We start from the raw sequence: 25,490 nt of genomic DNA, 5'->3' as shown, positions 1-25,490 counted from the left end.
CCAAAGCCAATGACACACAATTCAGGTTTATTTTTTATTGTAGCAACACCCCACTGCTGGGTAATAATTCTGTAACAGTTGAAAGGACTGTTGATGTGGAAACAACCAACCTCAAAATATCAGTGGCTCACAGCAAGAGAAGTTTCTCATTTACATTATGCATCATTTTACAGGTGGGCTACAGCTCAGCTTCATGTCCTGTTAATTCTGGGTTCCAGGCTGAAGAAGTCTTGATCTGGCAACTGACAGTTTCATGGCCAAGGAAAAAGACAAGGGAAGGTCTCAGAATACTCATTCGTGCTTAAAGCTTCTATTTGGAAGTGGTACTTTGCATTTCTACTCACGTTCCACTGGCCATAGCCAAGCCCATTGTAAGTGGGGCATGAATGTATAATCCTCCTAAAGTGAGGGGCCCAGTAGGAAGGACAGCATATATTTGGAACAATAATCTACCACAGGGCTGTACCAGAAACTGATATCAATCACTGAACTCGTCCATTCTTGCTTCATATGCACTCTGCCGCAGCGTTTTGTACCATGTAATACCTCTCATACTTCTTGGTCAAGGGTAAAATCTTGACTCAAGGTAGACAATTCATAGGTAGGTCAATGTAGCCTGACCTAGACCAGTCAGGTTCCCTTTCTTAAGAATCTGAACCATGAAATATTCAGCGGGTGAGGGAGTAAGTGGAGAGGGCTGCAGGTGAAAGGTTGTGATGCAACATGATTTGGAAAAGCCACAACTAACACAGGCCATGTTCCCTGAAAGCTGGGCTGACTGCAGCCAAGCCAGGATTTCAGTGCAAAACCTGCCCTTAGCCCCTCACTCAGGTCGGTTTCCCACAGGGAAGGGGTATACGCAAGAGAGCCTGTGAAACCTCCAGTGCACTTGTGTGCTAAGTCTGCTCCAAACTTGCCACTCACCTGTTCAAAAACCTTCTATAGGTCCCCACAGCCCACAGAAAAAGTTCAAATTGTTGAGCCCGGCATCTGAGCCCTCGCTTGGCCATCTAGCCAACCTCTTCCAGGAAGTTCTGGACGGCGTCCTGGGTGAGATGGGTAAGCAGCCTTTCAGGGTGGCGCTGTCCAGCACGGCCAAGCGGAAGACACACGCTGCACGTGGACACCCAGGTGCGTAGATGTGGCAGTCTCCGCGTCGGTTTGGCGGTCTCCGCGTCGGTTTGACAGTCTCTATCAGATTCCAGTTATGTACCATGGGCCGTGCAGTTTGATTCTGAAGGCAGAAAACTGGGGGATTGGACAAAGGCGACCAAAAGGCCAGGATTCTGCTGAAGAAGCAGGCCGCAAGGGGAAGAGATGGAGAATGCAGAATCAGGGAAGCGCAGAGGCCCCGTGTCCAAATCAATCTTCCCCTGGGGCAGGATCCATCCGGCCGCGCAGTTTCCCCATTAGGTGGGCATCTAGAGTGTTCGCACGCTTCTGAAAATGAGGGGCTCCTTCCTGTAGGCGTCTAGAGTTTCTTCTGTACACAGGACACAGGATCTCAGGCAGGACGAAGGCGTGGATAACCTCCCAGACTCGGCCAGCCGCAAGTCCGGGCAGCTAGGGAGAGCGACCCGGCCACGCCTTCTCGCGTGAGGTTCTGACTCCCTGCGCACGCCCGCGCGCACGCCCGCCAGTCTCTCACTGGCCTGCCGCCTTCCGTCTCCTTTGGCGGTTTGATCATGCCCCTTGAGCTCTGTGATCCAATCGCTTTTGGGTGCGACTGAGGACTCGCTCTGAGGCCCCGCCCACATCAGCGTCCTCTAATTGCTGTTTAATACCCGGTGCTCACTCCTTCAGGACGCCCTACGGACCAATCCTGATGCTCTTCAGGAACAACATTTAGGTCCGCTAGTCAGTCGTTTTCCAAGTGACGACCGGGCTACCCTTCAGCCACACCCCGTACACTCGGGGCCAAGTGTACCCTTGGATCTGGCGCAGGCACCGAGCAACTGCCACTCTAGGGCCACAGGGAGGCGCTGCAGGCGGGCGCCCAACCGCGGATGGAGGCTGAGCGGTCCCAGTCCCACCTCACCGCGGCCCAATCCCGCCCTCTGACCCCTCCCCCATCCCGGGTCCAGGGGCGGGTGAGAGTCTGCACCAACAACCACACAGCTAGCCCTTCATCGCTCGCGTCGCCCCGGCACCCACGTGTGCACCCCATACTTGGTGGCCGAAGCGAGCGGTACTGCAACCAGACGGACTGGGCTACAGGAGCAGCAGCGGTGACCTGTGGGATCGAAAGTGCGATGGGACAGGGCGGCTGGAACCCGGCTCCCAGACCTTGGTCAGGATCAGGCACCTCCCTGTTTTCACCAGGCTTCGGAGCCACGAGCCCTGAAACTAGGTGTCTAGGGACAGGCGCCACACCCAGCTGCAGAAACTAGGCATGGGACTTGGAACTCTCAGACATTTAGAGTGGAGGCCTGGAGCTCAGGTGAGTCCTGGGGTCAGGCTCCTCTGCCTCCTCTACCCACTTCAGCCACAAGACCCCTGAGAAACAAGGTGAGCTGATGCAGTGCCTGGCTCTCTAACCTGAACTCATATAAGAGGCAATGCCTTTTTCTGGGCACAGGGCCTGGCCTGTTGAACCCTTTGCCTGGCAACCTCTTCACTGATTCTTCCCATAACCGGCCCCTCCTCACTTGCCACACCACTCAGATATCGCCCCATCTGAGACAGGCCCTTCCTAGTCCACTGTATCCACAGTAACAGGCTCAATTACTTTTTCACAGTACCTCTTCTTCTTGGCTTCAGGAATGCCCATAGATGCCATAGATCACACACACACACACACACACACACACACACACACACACACACACACACACACACATCCCACCTGTGTCCCATCCTGGCCTGGACCAGCCTCACTGCTTTGGGGTTAGGGACTCACAGCCAGATGTGGGTGTTACCCCCTCCCAGCCCCACTCATTCTCATGGGAGAGTAGAAGGGCACTGCCAGCCTGGTGTGCTCACAGCACCTACGACAGTATGATCTGAGCCTGCCTGGGCTGGGCCTGTCCCCAAGGGTGGCCAGGAGGTGGGAGGCTGGTTACCTGGAGGCCCTGGACCAGCCTTTTCAGGAACACACATGCACAGGGGAATCTCCAAGCTTTTTGTTTTTTGGTTTTTTAATTTCTTACAAAACCACATGTCCCAGCCAGACAGGACAGTGCAGGCCCGCCCCCAGGCACTGTGGCTTGAGGAGGGAGGCCCCCATGGATGAGGGGCTGCCGACCCCAGAAGGACCGTCTGCCTCTCTGCACAAGGCCAGTGTGAGGAAGGGGTCTGGCTGGAGGCTCTGTCCTGCCCACCCCCAGCTGCTGGGAGAGAAGGTAGACCCGGGGTCCCTGGTGCTCTTAGTGCCTGCAAGGGAAGGAGGGCAGAAGAGGGTCTGAGGGGAGGAGGAAAGGCTGGAGTCAGGGATGGGGCAGGCCAGGGGCAGGCCCACAGTATCTCACCGAGAATATGCAGCGCTATCAAACCAACGTGGAGACGCTAATGATGACCACCAGAATGAGGACAGTGACGGACAAACAGATGGCAATAAAGACTTTCTTCTGTGGGAGAGGAGGGGGGGTCAGGGAAACTCAGGAGGGGAGGGAGGGCCACCCGGGGTGGGGGTGGGGGGAGGCTGACCTTCCGCGCCTTCTTCTGGTTCTCCAGGGCCATCTTGACGTGTTCCTGCCCACGTTCCACGTAGTCTGCTGAGCTCAGAATGTTCTTCTCAATTCTGTTGATCGTCTCCCCCTGCTCGGAAGAGGGGGCGGTTCAGGCAGGTAGGAATGACTGGGGGTGGAGGGCCCAGCAGCTCCTCAGTCTGCCCAGCCCAACCACAAATGACTGAAGGACATTCCTGGCAGAAAACACTGCACTAACAAAGATGTGGATGCAGGACCACATTTGACCAAAATCCACTCTCCTGCAGGTGGCTTCGAGCCCCCTTCCACCATGTGGTCCCTTCTGTCCCGCTCCCTCGCCCCATACAACCTCTACTCGCAGTGCTGGCTGGGAGCTGAGTGCCTTACACGGCTCCTATCTTTTCACACAGGGTGAACTTTTGTCCCCTCGTAAGTCTGTCTGAAGTCACGTGTTCTTTAGGCCTGTCTCCCCTCTGCTGTGAAGCTCTCCCTATCCTGGTACTCCTACCGAGTGAAAGCTCTTCCCCATGACTCCCAGCTGTGAAAGAGCATTGGGTCAGCTCCTCCAGCACAGGGCTGGAAGCTCCCCTTATCCTGAGATAAGGGCCGGGGGAAGAATACCACCTCCCATTCCAACCTTGTACAGATTTTAGGAGGCAGGCCCTCTAGGGGGCAGCTGTCGAGCTCTCAGAAGTATGAGGGTGGATTCTGTTGGTGGAGGAGGAGCCAGGGTTGGGGCCATACCTGGGGTGGGCTCAAGTTTGAGGGATGGGGTACAATGTATAGAGGAGTGGCCATCCAAGTAGCTGTTGAGGAGGATGCAATTTGGGGGCACAGCTAAGGATGGAAATAAAGGCCAGCCTGGGGGCTTGGCCCAGTCTGGAGGGGAACCAAAGCCCCGGGGAGTGAGGCTAAGGGTGGAGGTGGGCTGACAGGCACAATATGGTCTCACGTCTGGGGGCTGGATCAAGCCTGGCCAGCTGCCTGGGGTGCCCACCTGCATCTCCACTTCAGTAGCCAGAAAAGTGAAAATCTCATGAAGTTCACGGATACTGCGCTCAAGCTGCTGGATCTCACTGTGCCGGGCCGAGATCTCATTTAGGGCCTGTCGAGTCACCTGTGTGTCCTTCAGTATCTGGAGAGTGGACAGGAGTGAAGGGACAAGTCACAGGGAAACCAGCAGCAGGTTCAGAATTTCCCGTTCAGCTTTGGGGCAGCCCTCAGGCCTAGAACTGGGGCCAGGCCCCTGATGAGTGGTTCCAGGCAGGCTAATTCGTGCCCTTCTGGGCCTCTGAATTCCCTCCATGAAGAAGGGCCAGGACTCAGAGAGGACGGGGGACCCGGCAGAGGGAGGCTGGCTGCGGCCACTCACATTGGACACAAACACCTCGCTCTGCCCGCTGTCCAGCATCTGCTCCAGCTCCTCGTCAGACACCATTCCAGCATTTGCTGTGAAGGAAAAGGCCAGGCTCAGAGCTGGTCAGGTCACCTGACCCTGTGGGCCGGATGCCGCAACTCACTGATCTTCAGCTGCCTCCGAATCCGCTCCACGTTCTTCTCCCGGTATTCGGACTGCATTGAGTTGCACTTGTTGATGAGCTCCACGAATTGCTGGGACAGGACCCCATGCTAAGGATGGAGAATAGAAGCTGGGTGCTCCTGGGAGGATCCCTGCCCGGTCTGGGCTTCAGCATCCCCGTGGGTACAGTGAGCAAAGGGCATGAGCTCATAGGTGCCTGCTGCCTTGATCACCTTGAAAGGCTCCCCCAGTCTCTCAAAGTAAAAGCCGAAGCCCTTACCAGGACCTACAAGGCCCTATATGACCCGCCCCTTTCCCCGTTGCCCCTCTGACCTTACCTCCCAACACTGTTCCCTCACCCCTTCCCTCCAACCACAATGCGCTCTTTACTCCTCCCTGAGCAGAGCACAGCCCCACCTCAGGCCTTCAGCCTGGAATGCTCAGGCCCCACAAAAGCCTTTAGTCTTTGTTACTATGTCACCTTCTAAGTGAAGTTTTCTCCACCTTATTGCAACCTGCCTTCTCCCAAAGTACTCATTCCCTCTCCTCCTGCTCTTTTCCCTTAATACGTCCTATGTTCTAAAATCATTTACTGATTTATTATGGTGATTGTCTCTCCGCACTGGAATGTAAGCTCTGTGAGGATAGGGATCTTTCGTTCACGGCTGTATCCCAAACAGCTAAAAAAGGGTCTGGCACACAGTAGGCCCTCAACAAATATTTGTGGAATGCTTGTTGAACACCAGCCTCACTGCTTAGACTAAAGGTGTGCTGGGATGCCCGGGGGTCATAGCGATTGCCCAGATTTTTACAGGCCCACCTGGGCCGTCAGCCTCTCACACCAATGACTACCACAAGCCCCCCACCCCCGAAACGCCCTCTCTCCTTGTCCGTTTCGCTGATGTCTAAAATCTGCTCATTCCTTGGAGTTCCTTCCTCAAAGACACATCTGCTCTCCTGGCATCAGCTGTACCCTTTCAAGATGCCCAAACTGTTCCATCTTCAATCTGGGGTCTTTGCTGAGCTCTAAGCCCACCTACTTCAACTCTGATCTCCAAGAACTCCAAACCATGCCTCACTGAGCATCCAGAGAAGGCTGCTCAGACCACCTCAAATCTCCTTACAAAGCTGTTGATTCAGTGACCTTCCACCCCAGGGATATTCCTCTTCCTGGCTTCTTGAATTCTGTCCCTGGGGCAGAGGATGTCCCTGTCACATGGGCAGGGAACCTCCCGGCCATTTGACTGCACCCTCTTCTTCCCTAGGCAGAGCCATTAGCTACCATGTCCTACCTGAGTAATGTCTTTGTCATCTGTTCAAGCTTAACTCCCCATCTTGGCTTCTAGAAAGTATCTCCTACAGCCGAGCCCAGATCATGTCTAGGGACTCAGCAACTTCTCACCGAATGGAGGAGGAGAAGGCAGGGATATAATGGACTGGAAGTCATGAGACCTGGGTTCTTGACCTTGGGTGAATCCTATTCCTCTCTGAGCCTCAGTTTCCCCATTTGGAAAAAATCATCTGGTTGGACTTGATGATCTCTAAGGGCCCTTCCTTCTTACATCTACCATATAATGATCTATAAAACACTAGTTGAAATTTCCTAGTTCTGGGAATAATGAACCCACCTGGGTTTTTCTCATTCTTGCATTGAACGAATTATAGTTCTCATCAGCTTCCTCCTTCTGGGGCTCTATGGCTGTGGAAAGACACAAGAGTATTGGCAGAGCAGGGGAGTTTGACCTGTGGCTTCTGAAATTCGTTTGGGGACTAGGACCCCAGCCACCCAGCCATACAATAGAGAGGTGCTTATCGCCATAGGATGGTTTTTTTGGAAATAAAATTTGTCATAAAATGACTAATTCTGAGTCTCTGACAGGCAAAAGTATATTTTTCTTTGCAATAAATACATCGGAGAATTCCCGCAGGCATGCAGAGACCTCCTAACAAAACCGCCATCTGCCTGCCCAAAGAATGCACACTGGGCAGCAAGAATTGTAGGAGTACAGCTGATCCTTGCACAACTGCGTGGGTCCACTTATACTTGGGTATTTAGAAAATAAATGCATGCTACAGAACTACATGATCCACGGTTAGTTGAATCTACCCATGCAGGACCTGGGATATGGAGGGTGGACCATACAGTTATATGCAGATTATGACTTAGGGGGTGGGGTGGGGTGGCAACGCTAACCTCTGCCTCGGTCAAGGGTCAAATGTAAATGGTTTCATTATAAATAAGGGAACCTGAGAGGCAGGCATATGCTGTGGAAAGAACTTTGGACTGGAAGCCAGGAGATGGAGATTCTAGACATAGGCCTGCTGTGTGACCTGGATATATATCACTGGCCTCTCTGGACCACACACTCCCCAGATATACCAGGAGCCAGGCAGGATCAGAGGAAAGTAGGTCCTAGGATCAGAGGTCCTAGGAGCTCACCCTTCAGCTGAGCGCGGATGTCCCTCCCTAGCTGTTTGATCTCCTCGCGCAGGTTCTGCAGGTCCTGCTTCATGCCTGAACAAGAGAAAGCCATGATGCCTAAACAGCAGCTCCTACCTCAACAAATCTCCCTGCCCACCACCTGCGTGGAACTACAATCCCCACAATTTCTCTGGCCGAGCATGCGCTCTACACCCAGGGTTTCACTCACTCTCCTCGGGAAGGGGCGTGGCCAGAATGGTGACCTGCTGCTTCTCCAACTCTCGGACTTTATTCTCCAGCTTGATAATAGTTTGCCGAATTGTCCGAACCTGGGGAGGATGACCGAGAGCGCTGAAGGAGATATGGGGGTGCTCCAGGCCGCTATGCTCCTCGGGTCCTCCAGCCCCCTCGTGAATCCAGGCCGAGACCCCAGCCTCTTACCTTCTGGAAGAATTCATCGTCCGGGCTCCCCAGCCGTGCAGTGCCCGGGTGTACCACCAGCGCGACTCGCTCCTTGTCTTCATCGTCCGAGCTGTCATCCCCCTGTCAGAACCGGGGTCACTGGCATTACTTCCTTGCTATTGCTCTCTCCCAGCAGGACTCACAGACTTCCGGGTCTTTCCTTCCTAGCCCACAGCCACCCCTCCCTGCCCCGAAGACCAGGAGTCCTGCATTCCAGCCAGACCCCACCCCGTCCGCCCATCCCCGACCCTGCTGCGCCGACTTCTCACCTGCCTCAGCTCGTGGGTCCTGTCCCGCATGGCGGCCCGAGCTCCCTCTCCCCGGCGCCGGAGCCCGGCGGGCCTCAAGATTCTAAGTTTGGAACTCCCGTATCCCACTCCCACTGACACTCCCCTCCGCCCTCAGCCTGCGGACCCCAAAACTGCCCCCCACGAGCCGCTAGAGGCTCTTTCCCTGGCACCATCCACAGTCAAGGGGAAGGAGCCGACCTCGGGGACCCCCAAGTTTCCACAGGTTGGAATTCCCTTTTCTTCCCCCCCTCCCGCTCCAGTAGCCTCGGCCCCGCCCCCTCTGGGATGACTGGAGCATGCGCACGGGATCTCATCCCTTCCCCACCCGAGGGAAAGGCGGAGGTCGGAAGCAGCAGGGCCCCGAACGGAAGCAAAATTGCCAGGACGTGAGAACCCGCCTACTTCGCCGGAACTATCACATCTTCAAACGGAAACCTACTTGCCAAAAGGGGTGAGAATGCGTCATTGGTATGTAATCTGAGAGGCCCCTCATTTCACATCACCCCACGGTGCAACCCTTCTCGCGTCACGTGACCGACCCGGTCCCAGCCCCTCGGACCACATAACGTGACGCTTCGACTGTCACATGTCTCGGCTCTGTCAACTCCGTCTCTGGAACACCTATCTCCCCACGACGTCCTCGGCACGCCGGTGCCCGAGTTACCTCCCTTCAGCCCCCACGCGGCGAGGAGGGGGCGCTGACTATCCCCAGAGGCAGTGGGTGGTAGGACCCTGGCTGAATTCGGCTTTATTTCTTTTGGGTCCGGGCGTGTTGGGCAGACGACTTAGAATTTGGAGCTGTCAACATGATGAGACCTTGAAATTCAGCAAAGAAAAAGATCCAGCATCAGAGAGTTGCAGGGTTTTGTAGGCAGAGCATCTGGGGGTGGGAAGTGACCTCACCCGAGGCAGAAATCTCTTCTCCCGCATACTCCTGGCACAGCTTCTGACAGGTGGGCGGCTTGCGCCCGGCTTGAACGCTGCAGTCCCGCTGCACTCACCACCTTCTGAGCAGCGACACCATTTCAGGGCAGCTCAGGCTGAGAAAAGAGTCTATTATATTGAGCAGCATGTCACTTAGACCGCCCCCCCAGACCCCCACCTTGCACCGGAGTCTACCCTCTGGAGCCCACAAAAAAATTCCACATTATAGTGGCCTGTCAGCCCTTGAGGTGAGGGCATGACTGTAGGGTTCTCACCAGAATCCCAGCACCTAGTTCAGTACCCAGCACATAGTGGACCCTCAATAAATATTTGTGGACAGAATCTTAGCCTTTCATATAACTGAAGATGAAGCTTATGGTTTCCTAGTCTTCTCTTTTAGGCTTCAGGCTGTCACGATGACACTTCCCTAACCCTAGCCCTGTAGACATTCATTCATTCAGTGGATATTTATTGGGAATTTACTATGAGCCAGACACTGTTCTAGGACTGGAGATACATGAGGGCATAACAGACAAGAATGCCTTGCACTTTTGGAACCTACATTCTATAGGAGGAGGCCCCAAGGCCACTGAGTGAGTCTCAGCATAGCCAGGATGAATATTAGTTCTCCTGGATCCCAGGGTTCTTTACAGGGAGCTTATATGAAGGTCAAGCAAGGGAAGGAAGGGCCCCTCTCTATTATGCCCTAGTAAGGAAATCTAGATTTTTTTTTTTTTTTGGCCACACCATGCAGCATGCAGGATCTTAGTCCCCAGGGATTGAACCCATGCCCTCTGCCGTGGAAGCCAGGGAAGTCCCAAGGAATCCTAGATTTCTGAGACTGAGTTGCTGTGGACTTCTGGAAAGTCACTTCTTATCTCAGGGCCTTGATCTCCCATCTCTACAACGGGTGGCAATAGGGGGATGGGGAATAGTCTTTATGGGTATTCCCTGCTCTAAAGTTCAATGATAGTGAAACTGTCAAGTACTGTATCACTCTATGTGAGGGGCTTTGATCCTTCTCCTCTTCCCTTTAGAATTTGGCTCGTCTGGGGTTGGGAATGAAGGAGTGAAGATGGTGCTGCTCTGATCAACCCACGGGGGAATGAAGGGTTAGAGACTTAAATGAAGGGTTCAGGAGGCCAAGCCCTGCCCGTAGAGTTCCCTGGAAATCATGAGGAAGAATTGCTCTGCTCTTGGGTCTTTCCTATTGGCCTCTGCCTCCCTGCCCCCCTCATTTCTTTCCTTCTGTCTCTTTCCCTAGTCTCTCTCTGTCTCTGAGTGGTACCGTGGAAGGGCTTTTGGACATCTGACCTTTAGTCCTGTCTTAAATAATTCATTGCTTCTCCGTGGGCCTTAATTTCTCCATTTGACAACTTGGTCTGGTCATTTCTGTTTTGCCTAAGGTAAGAATTGAGCAATATCAGGTGAGGTAAGGAAGGATATGAAAGGGTCTTGCAAAAGCCCCCCTCTGCGGGCTTTTACTACTGTGAATTCCAGGTCTCTCTGGCCCACCAGTCCCACCTGCCTCTCTCTGTTTCTCAGCCTTTTGATGACTTGCCTTCTTGGTTCCAGCTATGATCTGGATTTGTTGGTGCCTTTGTTAAAATTTCCCAGGATTATGATAATCATCATTTTATTTGTGGTCTCTGGATGGGATCACAGGGCTATGGGATGGTGACTTAAGGTCATACATAGGAGGCTGGGCTCAAAGCCCCATGGAGTGGTGTGTGGAGGAGCTGGGGAGCAGAGGCCATCTAGAGGGAATGGCTCTGGGGATGGAGCTTTCCAGAGCTGAGCCCATATCTCTGTTTCATGGTCCTTTTTGACTCCTCTCAGGCCCTCTGAGCAGCCTTGAAGGGTGCATTAACTATATTGGGCCTCGAATGTGTGGGTGTTGGGTGTTATTTTCCTTTCAGTCTGTGTGAAGCTCAAACCCTACTTGATCTTTTTTTTTTTTTTTGGCTGTGCGGGCTCTTCGTTGTGGTGCACGGGCTTCTCTAGTTGTGGCGCTTGGGCTCTAGAGCACGTGGGGTCAGTAGCTGCAGCGTGCAGGCTTAGTTACCGCGCAGCATGTGGGATCTTAGTTCCCCCACCAGGGATTGAACCTGCGTCCCCTGCATTGCAAGGCGGATCCTTAACTGCTGGACCACCAGGGAAGTCCCAAACCCTACTTGATCTTAATGCTTGGCAGCTTGTCCTGTCCCCTCCATCTGTGGGTCCATCTACCAACAGTGGAACCAGATGACCTGGGTTGTAATCCCGGCTTGTTCACTTGCTGTATAACTCTGTAAGGCAAGTTACTTAACCTCTCTATGTTAACTCAGTTTCCTCATTTGAAAAATGGGAACCATGATAGTACCAATCTCATAGCGTTGCCATAAGGATTCAATTAAATGATATATGTGGGCTTCTCTGGTGGTGCAGTGGTTGCGAGTCCGTGTGCCGATGCAGGGGACACGGGTTCGTGCCCCAGTCCGGAAAGATCCCACATGCCGCGGCGCAGCTAGGCCCATGAGCCATGGCTGCTGAGCCTGTGCTTCCAGAACCTGTGCTCCGCAACGGGAGACGCCACAGCAGTGAGAGGCCCGCGTACCACACACACACACACAAAATGATATATGTGTAAAGTGAAAGAACAGTATCTGGTATTAGGTGCTAGCTAAGTGTTTGCTGCTATTATATGACGGTGATGATGACGATTGTCACTCTGATGATGTCAGCAGCCCCAGTGTCTCTGCCAGGGTTTCCACGCTGCTGCTCGTCTTCCTTCCCCTTTCCATCTCCTGAGCCCCACTGTGCGCCAGATCCTAGGCTAGCTGTCTTGCCAACTCCTGCCCATCTCTCATGTCTCCACTTGGATCTGACACACCATATATTTTGCTAATTTATTTTATATATTGTCTGCCTCCACCCCTCCTCTCCACCCTACTAGAATGTAAGCTCCATGAGGACAGGGATTTTCACCTGCATTATTCACTGCCGTGTCCCCAGAGCCTACAACAGTGCCTGGCACATAGTAGCTGGTCAATAAGTATTCATGAAGGAATGAAATTATTTCTTTTTAATTTAATAGTTACCTAGCATTTACTATGTGCCAGGTACCAATACTAGTACTTTATAAATATTTGCTCATTTCATCCTCATATCAATTCTATGAGAAAGTACTATTATTGTCCTCATTTTACAGAGGAGGAAACTGAGGCACAGAGATGTTAAGTAATTTGCCCAAAGTTACACACAGTAAATGCAAGGGCCAGGATTTGGAACCAGAAAGGAAGCTCCAGACTCTATACTCTTTTTAAAAAATTATTTAATTATTTTAATTAATTAATTTATTTTTGGCTGCTTTGGGTCTTCGTTGCTACACGGGCTTCTCAGTGCAGTGGCTTCTCTTGTTGCAGAGCACGGGCTCTAAGCGCGCGGGCTTCAGTAGTTGCGATACACAGGCTCAGTAGTTGTGGCACACAGGCATAGTTGCTCCGCAGTATGTGGGATCTTCCCGGACCAGGGCTCGAACCGGTGTCCCCTGCATTAGCAGGTGGATACTTAACCACTGAACCACCAGGGAAGCCCCAGACTCTATGCTCTTAACCAGTACACTAGGATCCAAGGAAAACGCCAACCAGGGATGGCTCCCTGTGTTCCACCCACCTTTGGGGAGTTGCGGCCACCTATTGATGCTCTGCTTTGGATCATCTGTGGGGGGAGGAGGGGGCCGACTGCAAGACTGAGCCTTTTTCCTTCCCCCATCACAGGGTCTCTCTTCCACACCTGTTGGGTTGGGGCGGACTGCCGGGGAGGTTGTTGGTCCTCCTCCCATTCCCTGTTTGCAGTCTCCCCAGGAACCAAAGATGTCCATGCATGTATACATAAAGGGCTTCTCTTCACCCTACAGATGTCTCTGAGGCTGGTTTTGTGCCCAAGCCCCAGGGGCTACAGAGATGAAGCCCACACAGCTCTCTCCTCATGATGTGTCTTGAGCCTGACCTTGATCACTGCCTAGAGCGCCATCTGAGAACCTCCCTTCTTTAAGCTCTACACACATTCTCTTGGCTTTAACTGACATCCGTATTTGGCTCCCAAGCCCACGTCTTCAGCCCCCAATTTTCTTGTAAGCTCTAGACCCCTGAATCCACTTGCCTCCTGGACATCCCCTCCTCCCCTCCTGGAGGTCCCATGAATGTCTTAAACTCACCGTGTCCCAAACACCATGCATCATCTCCCCCTGAGAATCTCCTAAACCAGCTTCTGTTCCTCCTGTTTCCTCTCCATGTGGATGACACCGGGTCACCCATGCCATAACCTTGGCCTTGAACTTCATTCTAAAGGTGATGCTCCACACACCTTGTCAGGATAACCTCCATAAAAATACTAGAGGAGGGCTTCCTTGGTGGTGCAGTGGTTAAAGAATCTGCCTGCCAATGCAGGGGACACGGGTTTGAGCCCTGGTCCGGGAAGATCCCACCTGCTGTGGAGCAACTAAGCCTGTGCGCCACAACTACTGAGCCTGCGCTCTAGAGCCCACGAGCTGCAACTACTGAGCCCACGTGCCACAACTACTGAAGCCCGTGCGCCTAGAGCCCATGCTCCACAGCAAGAGAAGCCACCACAATGAGAAGCCCACGCACCGCAACAAAGAGTAGCCCCCACTTGCCACAACTAGAGAAAACCCATGCACAGCAACAAAGACGCAACAGCCAAAATTTAAAAATTTTTTTAAATAAAATAAAATACTAGAAGAAAATATGGGCAAAATTCTTTATAATTCTTAGAGTGAGGAAGGCCTTTCCAACTACAACTCAAAATTCAGAAACTATACTCAATATTTTGTAACAATCTATAAGGGAAAAAATCTGAAAAAATAAAGATATATATGTATGTATAACTGAATCACCTTGCTGTTCACCTGAAACTAACACAACTTGTAAATCAACCAAACTTCAATAAAAAAATAAAAATAGAAGCACATTACCAATGGATATGAAAAATTCAGAAACTATCAAATAAAAGATTAATATATTATCTACGTGAAAAAATTTTGCATGGCAAAAAAAAGTCAAAGCAAAATCAAAGGACAATAAACTGGGAAAAAATATTTGCAGTCCTTATCATATACAAAGGGCTAATCTCCCTACTATTTAAAGAACTCCCATATATCGATAAGAAAGACCAACAGTTCAATTAAAAAAATGGGCAAAGAACATGACAGATCACAAAAAGACAATAAAGAGAAACAAATATGCAGATGTTCATCTTTGCACATAATAAGAGAGGTGAAGTTAAGATAATACTGAGATATTATTTTTTAATTTATTGCACTAGCAAAATTCATATGTTTTTTTTTTTTCTTCTTTTTTTCTTTTTTGGCCACACTGCGCAGCTTGTGGGATCCTAGTTCCCCAACCGGTGATAGAACCCGTGCCCCCTGCAGTGGAAGTGTGGAGTCTTAGCCACTGGACCGCCAGGAAAGTCCAGCAAAATCCATATGTTTGACAACATAGTCTTTTGGCAAAACTGTGGGGAAACAGGGACTTTCACTCATTGGGGGTGCTGCAAAATGATACAACCCTGACCATAGTTATCAAGATTCTGAATGTATAATTATATTGTTTCTGAATTCTGAATGCATATATTGTGTCTCCAGATTCTAAGAATGGCTGGGTGGTTTTTCTGCCCATTTTACCTTACTTACCTTACTTACCTTACTCAGCAGCGGTCAGCTTGCCCCTTGGCTAGAGTTGGATGGCCCACGACGACCTCTCTCACACTTACATGTCTGGGACCTAAGCTCTGATGGTCCAGTTGACCAGGATGGCTGAGCCACTCTCTCTCTATGGTATTTCATCCTGGGTTTCTTCATAGCATAGTGGCCTCAGAGTTCCAAGAGGGTGAGAGTAGAAGCTGCAAAGTCTCTTGAGGCCTTCCGGCACAACATTACTTTGCACTAATATTCTGTTAGTCAAAGCAAGTCACAAGTCCATACGGGCTGCAAAGGGTGAAGAAATGGAATTTTAGTTCACCATATCTGCACATATGTGAAATGACACATACATCAATGTTATTCACCGGATATTGTTTGCAGTACATCCGAAACTTGTCCATTAGTGGGTATGCAGCCATCAAAAAGAATGAAGATATTCATTATGTATAAATATGAAAACATTTCAAAATATATTGTTAGTTTAATGTTAGAATGAGTGTATCATGCTACTGTTGTATAAGAAAAAAAGTGTGCGTGTGAGTGTGTGTGCGTGGGCATATGTACGTGTTTTTCCTGGAACCTCATAAAGAAATCCTGGGAAGTTATGCGTAAACAAATAGAAGTGGTTCCTGTGGGTGGTTTGCGAGACTCAGGTAGTGAGTACAATTGTTAGAGTAAGAATTTTCACTGGAAACCTTTTGTATAATTTAGATTTTTGGACCATGTGAAAGTATTATTTATTTTTATTTATTTGTTTTATTTATTTATTTTTGGCTGCATTGGGTCTTTGTTGCTGCACGCGGGCTTTCTCTAGTTGCAGTGAGTGGGGGCTGCTCTTTGTTATGGTGCTTCTCACTGCAATGGCTTCTCTTGTTGCAGAGCACTTGCTCTTGGCGCACGGGCTTCAGTAGTTGTGGCGCACGGGCTCAGTAGTTGTGGCTTGTGGGCTCTAGAGCGCAGGCTCAGTAGTTGTGGCGCACGGGGTTAGTGGCTCCGCGGCATGTGGGATCTTCCCAGACCAGGGCTCAAACCCGTGTCCCCTGCATTGGCAGGTGGATTCTTAACCACTGAGCCACCAGGGAAGCCCAGTATTATTTATTTTAAATTATCATATCAAAGAAAGAGTGGTAAAGGCATACCTTTGAATAATTTTAAGCAAAGGAATATGTCTTAGCTTGGGCTGCTCTAGCAAAATACCATATACTTGGTGGCTTAAACGACAGACATTTATTTCTCACAGTTCTGGAGGCTGGAAAGTCCAAGGTCAAGGTGCCAACAGAGGGAATTCCCTGGCGGTCCAGTGGTTAGTACTCTGCGCTCTCACTGCCCAGGGCCAGGGTTCGATCCCTAGTTGGGGAACTGAGATCCCACAAGCAGCATGGCGCGGCCAAAAAAAAAAAAAGTGCCAACAGATTTAGTTCTTGGTAAGGGCTCTCTTCCTAGCTTGTACTCACTGTGTCTTCACATGGCAGAAAGAGAAAGTTCCGCTGTCTCTTCCTTTTCTTATAAGGGCACTAATTCCATCAGGGGCTCCACCCTCATGACCTGATCTAAACCTGATTACCTCCCAAAGGCCTCATCTTCTGCTACCATTACATTGGGAATTAGGGCTTCAGAATATGAATTTGGGGGGGACACAGCTAGCCAGCCCCTGACAGAACACCATGATCAAACTTGCATTTTACAGAGATACCCTCTGGTGGCCACGTGCAAGGCCACCACAGAAGACTGGCCAGTGTGCACTACAAAGGCACCACACAAAAGAGCCACCAAGTACATGTAGACACCATGTATTTGAACATTTATTACAGCAGTTATCTGACAGATGGAGGTAGAGTGTCCTGGGAAAGGACACCTTTCTCTGTTTGCACAAGGGTGCAGTAAGTATTGACTATAGTGAAGGTTGATTGGGAGATCAGTTTGGAATCAGGCCAAAAATAATGAGGCCTGAAGTTAGGGATGCAACATTCACTAAAGAGACAGAATCTATCAGACACAGTTGCAGATTGGAAGGGATGGTGAGGGAGGAGGAGGGTCCTAGAGCACTCCTCAGTCTCTGGCCCTTGCTGTATGTGGAGGCAAGTTTGCGGGAATAAGAGAAGTACCTTAAAATAAATTGCCATTATAAATCATAGCAACAAACTACTAGGAAATGTAAAAACACCATTTACAGAAATATATGATGCCTGGGTCTTCCCTGGTGGTCCAGTGGCTAAGACTCCATGCTCCCAATGTAGGGAACCCAGATTCAATCCCTGGTCAGGGAACTAGATCCAGCGTGCCACAACTGAAAAGATCCCACATGCCACAAAGAAAATCCTGCACGCAGCAATGAAAATCCTGCGTGCCGCAATGAAGACCCAGCACAGCCAAATAAATAAATAAATATTTTTTAAAAAGAAATATATGGTGCCTAAATAAATCTTTTAAGAATATGTCAGTGGCCTTTATGAGAGAACATTTTTAAATTTTTTTTTTTTTTTTTTTTTTTAGCGGTACGCGGGCCTCTCACTGCTGTGGCCCCTCCCGTCGCGGAGCACAGGCTCTGGACGCGCAGGCTCAGCGGCCGTGGCTCACGGGCCCAGCCGCTCCGTGGCATGTGGGATCCTCCCGGACCGGGGCACGAACCCGTGTCCCCTGCATCGGCAGGCGGACTCTCAACCACTGCGCCACCAGGGAAGCCCTTAAAATTTTATTGAAAGACTTTAAAGAAGTCCTAAACTAATGGCTAGATATACCACGTACGTGGATAGGAAGACTCAGTATTATAACGCCATCGGTTCTCCCAAAACACATCTACAAAGTCAGTGCCATGATCTAGTCTCTGCTGCAGGATGTTGACTCTGGTTTTGATGGAGAGAAGCGCTAGAATGAGCCCACCGGGAGGCAGATACCCGTCGATCAGGAGAATGTTTCAGTAGTCCAGGATTTCTGCCTGGTTTGAATCCTAGCTCCTGTCTCGAGTAAGTTACTTAAACTCTTTTACTTCAGTTTCCTAATCTGTAAATGGAGGTAATAATAACAGTAATCCCAGATGATTTTTGTGAAGATTAAATGAATTAACACGTATAAAACACTTAAACAGGGACTTCCCTGATGGCCCAGTGGTTAAGACTCTGCCTTTTCAATGCAGAGGGAGTGGGTTCGATCCCTTGTCAGGGAACTAAAATCCTACATACTGTGTGGTGTGGCCAAAAAAATTTAAAAACAAACAAAAACACTTAAACAGAGCTTGACACATGATAAGCACTATGTAGGTTATTAACATTATATTCACTTTGGGGTTCAGGATGATTTTAACAGACAGTAGGAACAGTGTGGAGAGGGATGTGTGACTAAATTCCAGGGCCCTAATGAACATAACCTGAGCACTGGATTTGAGGGGTGGAGGAACAGGAAGGGTCACATACCAGAATAACAGTGCTTTTCCACATCTGCTTGAATTGAAATTTTTCAAGTTTATAAATGGCTTTCATGCTCATTTTCTCAGTAAATCCTCATGCTGTGCCTGAAGCGTAAGGATTAGAGCCTGTTTTACAGATTGGAAAACTGGGGCTTAGAGAAGTTAGGTAAGTGGCTCCATGGGGACAGGTTGATGTTTGTTTTGCCCTCTTCTGTGTCTGTAGCCACAGAGCATAGTCCTGGCACAAAGAGCAGGGCCTCAATAAATACTGGTTAATGGATGAATAGGTCAAATGGGTATTCCTTCTTTTGTTCCTGAGCAAGCAGGTGTGATAGGTCCTGTGCCAGGTACCATGGGGAGGCAGAGATTAATCAGATGGGGTCCTTGAATATAAGGCACTCAGAGTCCAATGCGTTGTTAAGCTGCATTTAAATTTTGCCACCTGAAGCACGGAGTCTTCCTTGAAGGATAGATGCTCTGGGAAGTAACCCAAGCCCACTACAAAAATAAACCTTTGTTGTATTAAATCACTGAGATTTGGGAGATATTTGTTATGTAGCATAGCCTAGCCTTAGCCTTGCCTATCTGATACACTGTGGTTCCCAAACTTGACTGAAAATAAGAATTGCCAGAGGTAATTGCTAAAAACCCAGATCTACTGACTCAGAATTTCCGAGGAAGAGACCTGGTCACCTGTATATGTCACAGGCTTGCCCTCCAGCTTCGGGAGGGTCAAGAAAGACTCCTGCAGCTCACCTTGAAAGGAAGAGTAGGAGTTGGACTTGGAGATGGGAGAGGGAAAGGTATTCCAAGGGTCAGGAACAACATGAAGAAAGGCATGGAGGTGGGGAGACGCAGGAACTACCTTGGGACCAGAATCAGGTACATGGGGAATGGTGGTACGTGCTAAAGTGGGAAGTCAGGTGAGAAAGTCTGAGCTTTATCTCATCAGCAACGGGGAACTGGAGTGGTTTTCTGAGCAGGGGCTGGCCTGGTGATATTGATGCTCTAGAAAGGCCACTCAGGCAGGGAGACTGCATAGGAGGCTGGTGTGTGGTCCAGGCAACCCACCTCACATTGTTATTGAGTGGACTTTAAGTGATCATGGATGTATTGAGCTCAAAATCACTGACCTGTGAGACGGATTACCATTGTCATCACATCTTGGGTGCCTATATGTGTCCTTAGAGCCACAGCCAGATTTGAATTGTGCATCTTTCACACATTCATTCATTTAATGAATATTTACTTTTTTGTTTCGGTTTTTTTCATTTAACTAATATTTATTGAGCACCTACTATGTGCCAGGTGCCATAGTGCCACTGGAGAACCAGCAATGGACAAAACAAGCAAAAACCCCTGCCTTGAAGACCTGAATAAACACTTCTCCAAACAGGATATACAGATTGCCAACAGACGCATAAAAAGATGCTCAACATCGCTATCATCAGGGAAATGCAAATCAAAACCACCATGAGATCTCACCTCACACCTGTCAGAATGGCTATCATCAAAAAGAACACCAATAGCAAATGTTGGCGAGGATGTGGAGAAAAGGGAACCCTCGTACACTGTTGGTGGAAATGTAAATTGCTGCAGCCACTGCAGAAAACGGTATGGAGGTTTCTCAAAAAACTAAAAATAGAACTACCATATGACCCAGCAATTCCACTCCTTGGTATATTTCCAAACAACAACAGCAACAATTTTTTAAAAACTAATTCAAAAAGATAATTGCAGCCCAATGTTCACGGCAGCATTGTTTACAATTACCAAGATATGGAAGCAACCTAAGTGTCCATCAACAAATGAGTGGATAAAGAATATGTGGTACACACACACACACACACACACACACAACGGAATACTACTCAGCCGCACACAAAAAATAATGAAATTTTGTCATTTGCAACAATTTGGAGGGTATTATGCTAAGTGAAATAAGTCGGGCAGAGGAAGACAAATACTGTATACATCACTTATATGTAGAATCTGGAAAATACAACAAACTAGTGAATATAGCAAAAAAGAAGCAGACTCACAGTTATAGAGAACAAACTAGTGGTTACCAGTCGGGAGAGGGAGGGGGAAGGACAATATAGGGGTAGGAGATTAAGAGGTACAAACTATTATGTATAAAATGACTAAGCTATGAGGATATATTGTACAACATAGGGAATATAGCCGATATTTTATAATGGCTACAAATGGAGTATAATCTTTAAAAATTGTGAATCTCTATGGTGTACACCCGTAACTTATACTGTACATCAATTATATTTCAATTTTTAGAAAATCCCTGCTTTCATGGAACTTATTTTCTTTGCCTTTATGCTGGGATAAAGGTATGAGGGAATATGCCATTCATTTATTCATCTCTTCATTCAGATTTTTAGTGAATGTCTACTTTGTGCCTCACCTCGTGTTAGTTGCTGGGGAGAAGCAGAAATGAGTCAGCCCCATGGGACTCCCATGGGAGTCCGGTGGTTAGGACTCCGTGCTTCCACTGCAGGGGGCACGGGTTCCATCCCTGGTGGGGGAAGTAAGATCCTACAAGTCGCGGGGCGGCCAAAAAAAAAAAACAAATGAGTCTAGTGTGGAAGCAGACTCAGCCCACAGCTCATGAGGCTGGCAGCCTGGACTGCTGGGAGAGGCTTAAACTGGGTCTTGAAGGAGGAGAAGGCTGACTATCAATGAAGGGACAAAACAGCGTAGCGGGCAGAGGAGAAGACACAGCAAAAGACTCCGAGGTGTTTGGGGTCCATGATTCCTTGATGTCGTTAGGCCTGGGGTCCATGGAACAGGGAGGGAAGTGGTAGGAGAGATGAGGTGATGGGGGCCAAATGCCAGAGCAGCTATTGAGTGTAATCCGGGAAGTTGTGGGGCGTTGACTTCGTTGATGTAGGGGACTGTTATTATCTCATTTCTTTGTGGGGGTGATCACACTAGCACCTGGGTAGAGAACTGGATGTGAAGGAAAAGGGCTGCAGGCGGGAAGACCAGAAAGGAGGCTGTTCTTTCTTTCTTTCTTTCTTTTCTGGCCATGCCGCACGGCTTGCAGAATCTTAGTTCCCCAATCAGGGATTGAACCCCGGGCCATGGCAGTGAAAGTGCCAAGTCCTAACCAACCACTGGACGGCCAGGGAATTCTCCAAAAGGAGGCTGTTCCGATGGCCCAGGTCAGTCACCCCTAGACTGACCAGGGGTGGTGGGGATGGAGGGGACCAGGAGACAGCTCTGGATTTGGCAGTTGAGGGAGGGGCTAGAACCTTGTGGTCTTACAAGAATGAGCTTTGTAATCAAAAGATGCAGGCAAGAGCCCCAGCCCTGTCCTTTACTAACTGTTATTTAACCATTCCAAGCCTGTTTCCTGATCTGGGCAATTGGGATAATAGCAGTAGCTGTCCTGAGGTTGGAAGGATTATGGGGGCTACCAGGGACTTGCTCGGAACATGGTAGCATTCTTTGGATGGGGGAGGGAGCCAAGGACAGCTTTCTGTGTGCTTTGAGTGACTGGGTGGACGGAACTGCCCTCTTTGATGGAGAGTACTTTGGGGGAAGGCGAGGCCACCACAGTCTTTGTGGTCAGTGTCAAAGCCGTGGCCTCGCTTACGATAGTTATGGATCCACACGTCTCCGAGTGCATCTTTGGTCTCTGGTCTTGGCGCTCAGCTCAGTGCTCAGGCATATAGCAGGTGCTGCCCTCGAGGAGGAGGACCTGGCCTGCAGGTATAGGTGTGGATATTGCAGGCATGTAGGCGCGGCTGAACCTGGGGAGGTGACAGGGTCAAAAAAGAAGAGAAACTGGGAGGGGGCCCCGGAAACCCTGCTGCTGCGGGGATGTGGAAGAAAGGGGGGGTGGGCGGTCTGGAAGGAGGCTGGGAAACAACATCCAGAGTTTGGAGGGGGAGGCGCGGGAGGCAGGAGGCAGGTGGGAGCCAAGGTGGGAAGGATTTCAAGAAGAGAGGGGTCATCGGTGTCCTATATCCTCCGATCATGGAGGATAAGGCCTGGCAAGTGGTCCATGAATTCGGCATAGAGGAGGTCACTGGGTAACTTGGCAGAAGCAGGTTCAAGGCCTGTTGGAGGCCAAAGCCCCATTGCAGGGGTAGAGGACTTGATGTGATGTTGAGACGTGGAGATGGGAAGAGGTGAGGCAGGCATTAAGGAGAGGGATGCAGGGTACTTGGACCCTCGGGGGGACCAGAACTCCCCCCCCAGTAAGGACAAGTTTTGTTTTGACAGTCAGAGCCATCTAAAGATAGGCCAGGAGGTCCCCGGAGGTGGTGAGAACCATGTGCCTCGAGGTCGACAAGCAGAGCTCTGTGACCCACGCTGTCCGGGGACTCTCACACTTAGAGTGGGGAAGGCTGTGCAGAAAAACAAGCCCCATGTCCTTCTCAGCTAGGCTTGGCCGATTCCTTGCATCACAAAAGCCACCAGAGAGGGTCACTCTTGCTATTTTTAGTGTCCAAGGAGCCTCCCGCAGGGACACACACACACAGAGGTGGTCGTGCACAGACTCACGCAGATACTCCCAAACACAAACTATAAAATCTATCTATATCTCCTGGTGTAAAGGGATCCACAGCACCTCTCCGCAGGCTATTCCCTTAATTCATTCCCTTACCCCTTCTTTCTGCCATTCCACCGTCACCCCCGTCCCACAGCAGCATCTCTGTGCCTCCAGCCGCATCTCCTCCGTCTCTCCGCATCTCTCCCTGCTTCTGTGGCTCTGCCCTTCCCCACCCCCTCTAGGCCTCTCCAGTCTCCCTCCCTCCTGGGTCCCCCTCCCCGGACTACAACCCCCAGGCGCCCCCAGCCCCGGGCGCTGCGCATGCCCCCTGCTCCCCGCCCCCTCCCGGTTCCCCCCTCCCTCCCTTCCTCCTTACCTCCCTCCTCCCCCCTCCCCCGCGCTTCAGCTCCCGCATCCCTCCATCCAAGCCTGTGCCGCAGCCGCATCGCCACCGCAGCCCCGGCAGAGCCGAGCCAGGCCCAGGCCCCTGCCCCTGCCCGGCGCTCAGCCCGCCGCCCCTCACCCCGCCCCCGCCCGCGGGCCCCCCTACAGCGGTCTCGGCGCTCCCCCGCCGGCGCCCCCAGACTCAGGACTCCAGCACCGAGGCAGGAGGCAGGGAGCAGAGGAGAGGCAGGAGAACGAGGAGGAGGAGGAGGAGGAGGAGCCGTCGCAGGATGAAGGATCGGACTCAGGAGCTGCGGAGTGTGAGCTTGGGGGTGGGGAAAGTGGGGGGGCGGGACCCCAGTATTTGGGGAGCGCGTGGGGGTGGAGTGGGGGAGGTGCTGGGACGTGGGGGCAAATGATGAGACTGGAGGTTGGTGGCAGGGGCACCCCAATATGTGAAGGCACCTGATGTCTCCAATGAACCTGCATTTTAGGGACAGTGGCTAGAAGGGGTTGGAGGCCACTGAGACACAAGGGGGCAGGAGAGGTCTCAGGGGCCCTGGACACCCTACATTCCCAGGAGGACCCTGGGATGTAATCTGGGGATGGGAAAGAGTGAGTGTGGGAGAGAATTGGAGGGTGCTGTCATCTGCTGGGCAGATTTGCTGAATTAGAAGGATGTGGGCAGTTCCTGGGCCAGGCTGAGCCCAGTGAGACCCAGATCTGGGGGCCGCTGTGGGGAAGGACACACGTTGGGACTGACTGAGATGCCAGCACCTGGCAGTGAATGAAGTGTGTGTGTGTTGCTCTCCATGGGGAGGGGGCGCCTCTCAGAGACAAGGAGGGAAGAGGTGGCCTCAGGAGATAGCCAGAGGGCCGGAGCCTGAGATAGGGTGACCCCAGAGGTGGGAGAGGGGTTTGCAGGGGAGACCGGGAGGAGATTCCATGCACAGGGCCATGGAATTGGACTGTATGACAGGGATCATGCTCCGCTGGGGAGAACTGGGGCATCCTAAACTGCCAGGGGCGGGCTGACGTGGGCCTCTGGTCTGCAGGCCTGAAGAGGCCCGGCTCCAGGAGTCGGGCCAGGCAGTTAGTTGTGTTTGGGTGACAGGGGAGGAGGGTGGCAGTGGTGTCTGCAGTGAAGGCTGCCATTTGGAGGGGCTGGGGAGTGGGGGCTTGATAAGAGTGGCTTCTGGGCCTGGGGGGAATGCGGTGGGGTGGAGGGTTGTAGAAATGACCTGGGGCCCCCGAGGAGGCAGAGCTGACAGCCTGCTGTGGGGTTATGTTAATAAAGTACTAGACTCAACTGATGTAGCCTGGTACACTTCACCAGGAGCCTATTGGTTATTACCCTGGGGTTGTTATCCCATTTGACAGATGAAGAGATTGAGGTTCAGCAATGGGCAGGAACTTGCCCAAGGTCACCAAGCAAGTGGCTGGGAAGATCAGACAGGAACCTGGGTTTCCCGTCTGCCAAGTTGACATGCGTCTCTGCTTTTTTAGCCTTTGAAAGAGAAGTCTCAATACTGGGGGTAAAAAGCTCTGTCTTTGGAGAGCCCCCTGGATTTGGGGGTGGGGAACCTGCTTACAGAAAGACAAGGGGAAGGGGCTTAGAGGCGAGTGACTGTTGTCTCTGGGAGGGGTGGGTTGACAGGTGTGAAGGAAGAAGGAACTGGTGGTTGGGGGAGGGAATTTTGAAGGTTTATTTTTTTTAATTAAACTTTGAATATACAGTTAGGCATCAGGAAAATGACGGTGATAAAAATAACCAACACTCATGTGCCAGACACTGTTCTAAGTGTTTTATACATATTAACTCATTTCGATCCTCACAGCAACCCTAGGAGACTGGTACTAGTATTATCCCATTTTTCCCTCAGAAAACTGAGGCCCAGAGAGGTTAAGTAACGTGACCAAAGTCACACAGCTAATTAAAGGCAGGCAGGCAGGCTGACTCCAGTGTTGGTGCTCTTAACTCCCCTTCTCTCCCCGTTTTCATCCAAAGCAGGTTGCCATCCGTAATCTCATTAGACCCTCACCTGGTAAGGTAGGGAGACTGGGAGACTACTTCATTTTATAGTGAAGGAAACTGAGGCCCAGTGGTTGAAACTTGCCCAAGGTCACACAGCTAGCAAGTGAGTAGTCCGGATTTGAACCCAGATCCACTGCTGCCAAGACTATGCCATGACTCCAAAATCCCAAGAAATGGAAAGTGG

The 25,490-nt window shown here is 50.7% G+C and overlaps 2 protein-coding genes across 11 annotated transcripts in view; one reads left to right on the top strand and one right to left on the bottom strand.

Moving 5' to 3' along the window:
* Positions 1-20: 20 nt before the first annotated feature.
* Positions 21-23,108, bottom strand: STX4 (syntaxin 4). Of its 9 annotated transcripts, none has more exons than XR_010836590.1 (14): positions 23,002-23,108; positions 14,969-15,253; positions 9,244-9,380; positions 8,780-9,156; positions 8,030-8,131; positions 7,818-7,917; positions 7,607-7,681; positions 6,795-6,865; positions 5,168-5,276; positions 5,020-5,096; positions 4,645-4,782; positions 3,646-3,756; positions 925-2,233; positions 21-242 (listed from the first exon to the last, which is right to left on the bottom strand). XR_010836590.1 is itself a non-coding variant. In XM_067013589.1 (14 exons), exons 4-13 carry the CDS (start codon positions 8,831-8,833, stop codon positions 3,486-3,488), a joined length of 918 nt encoding a protein of 305 aa, XP_066869690.1. In that variant the 5' UTR covers positions 8,834-9,156; positions 9,244-9,380; positions 14,969-15,253; positions 23,002-23,108; the 3' UTR covers positions 21-2,233; positions 3,468-3,485. The 9 variants fall into 9 exon arrangements, 8 of the variants coding, with proteins under 8 accessions (XP_066869690.1, XP_066869685.1, XP_066869691.1 ...); XM_067013589.1 differs by adding an exon at positions 3,468-3,566 and having other exon boundaries at positions 21-2,233; XM_067013588.1 differs by lacking the exons at positions 21-242; positions 925-2,233 and adding exons at positions 3,120-3,372; positions 3,468-3,566.
* STX1B (syntaxin 1B) overlaps positions 8,695-25,490 on the top strand; it is a 33,494-nt gene continuing 16,698 nt past the window's right edge. The window contains exon 1 of one of the 2 annotated variants that reach the window (XM_067013594.1): positions 8,695-8,791. Coding sequence is in view for 1 of the 2 variants with exons in the window: in XM_059036267.2 (XP_058892250.1) it covers positions 23,562-23,591 (30 nt within the window). In the remaining variant the exon portion in view is untranslated. Of the gene's footprint in view, positions 8,792-23,057; positions 23,592-25,490 lie in introns of those variants that run through there. The other variant, XM_059036267.2, reaches the window with a different exon arrangement.

The sequence above is a fragment of the Kogia breviceps genome, chromosome 14 (genome assembly GCF_026419965.1).
Source record: "Kogia breviceps isolate mKogBre1 chromosome 14, mKogBre1 haplotype 1, whole genome shotgun sequence".
NCBI lineage: Eukaryota > Metazoa > Chordata > Mammalia > Artiodactyla > Physeteridae > Kogia > Kogia breviceps.
The sequence above is the reverse complement of the archived record's forward strand: the minus strand, read 5'-3'. Positions and strand labels throughout refer to the sequence as shown.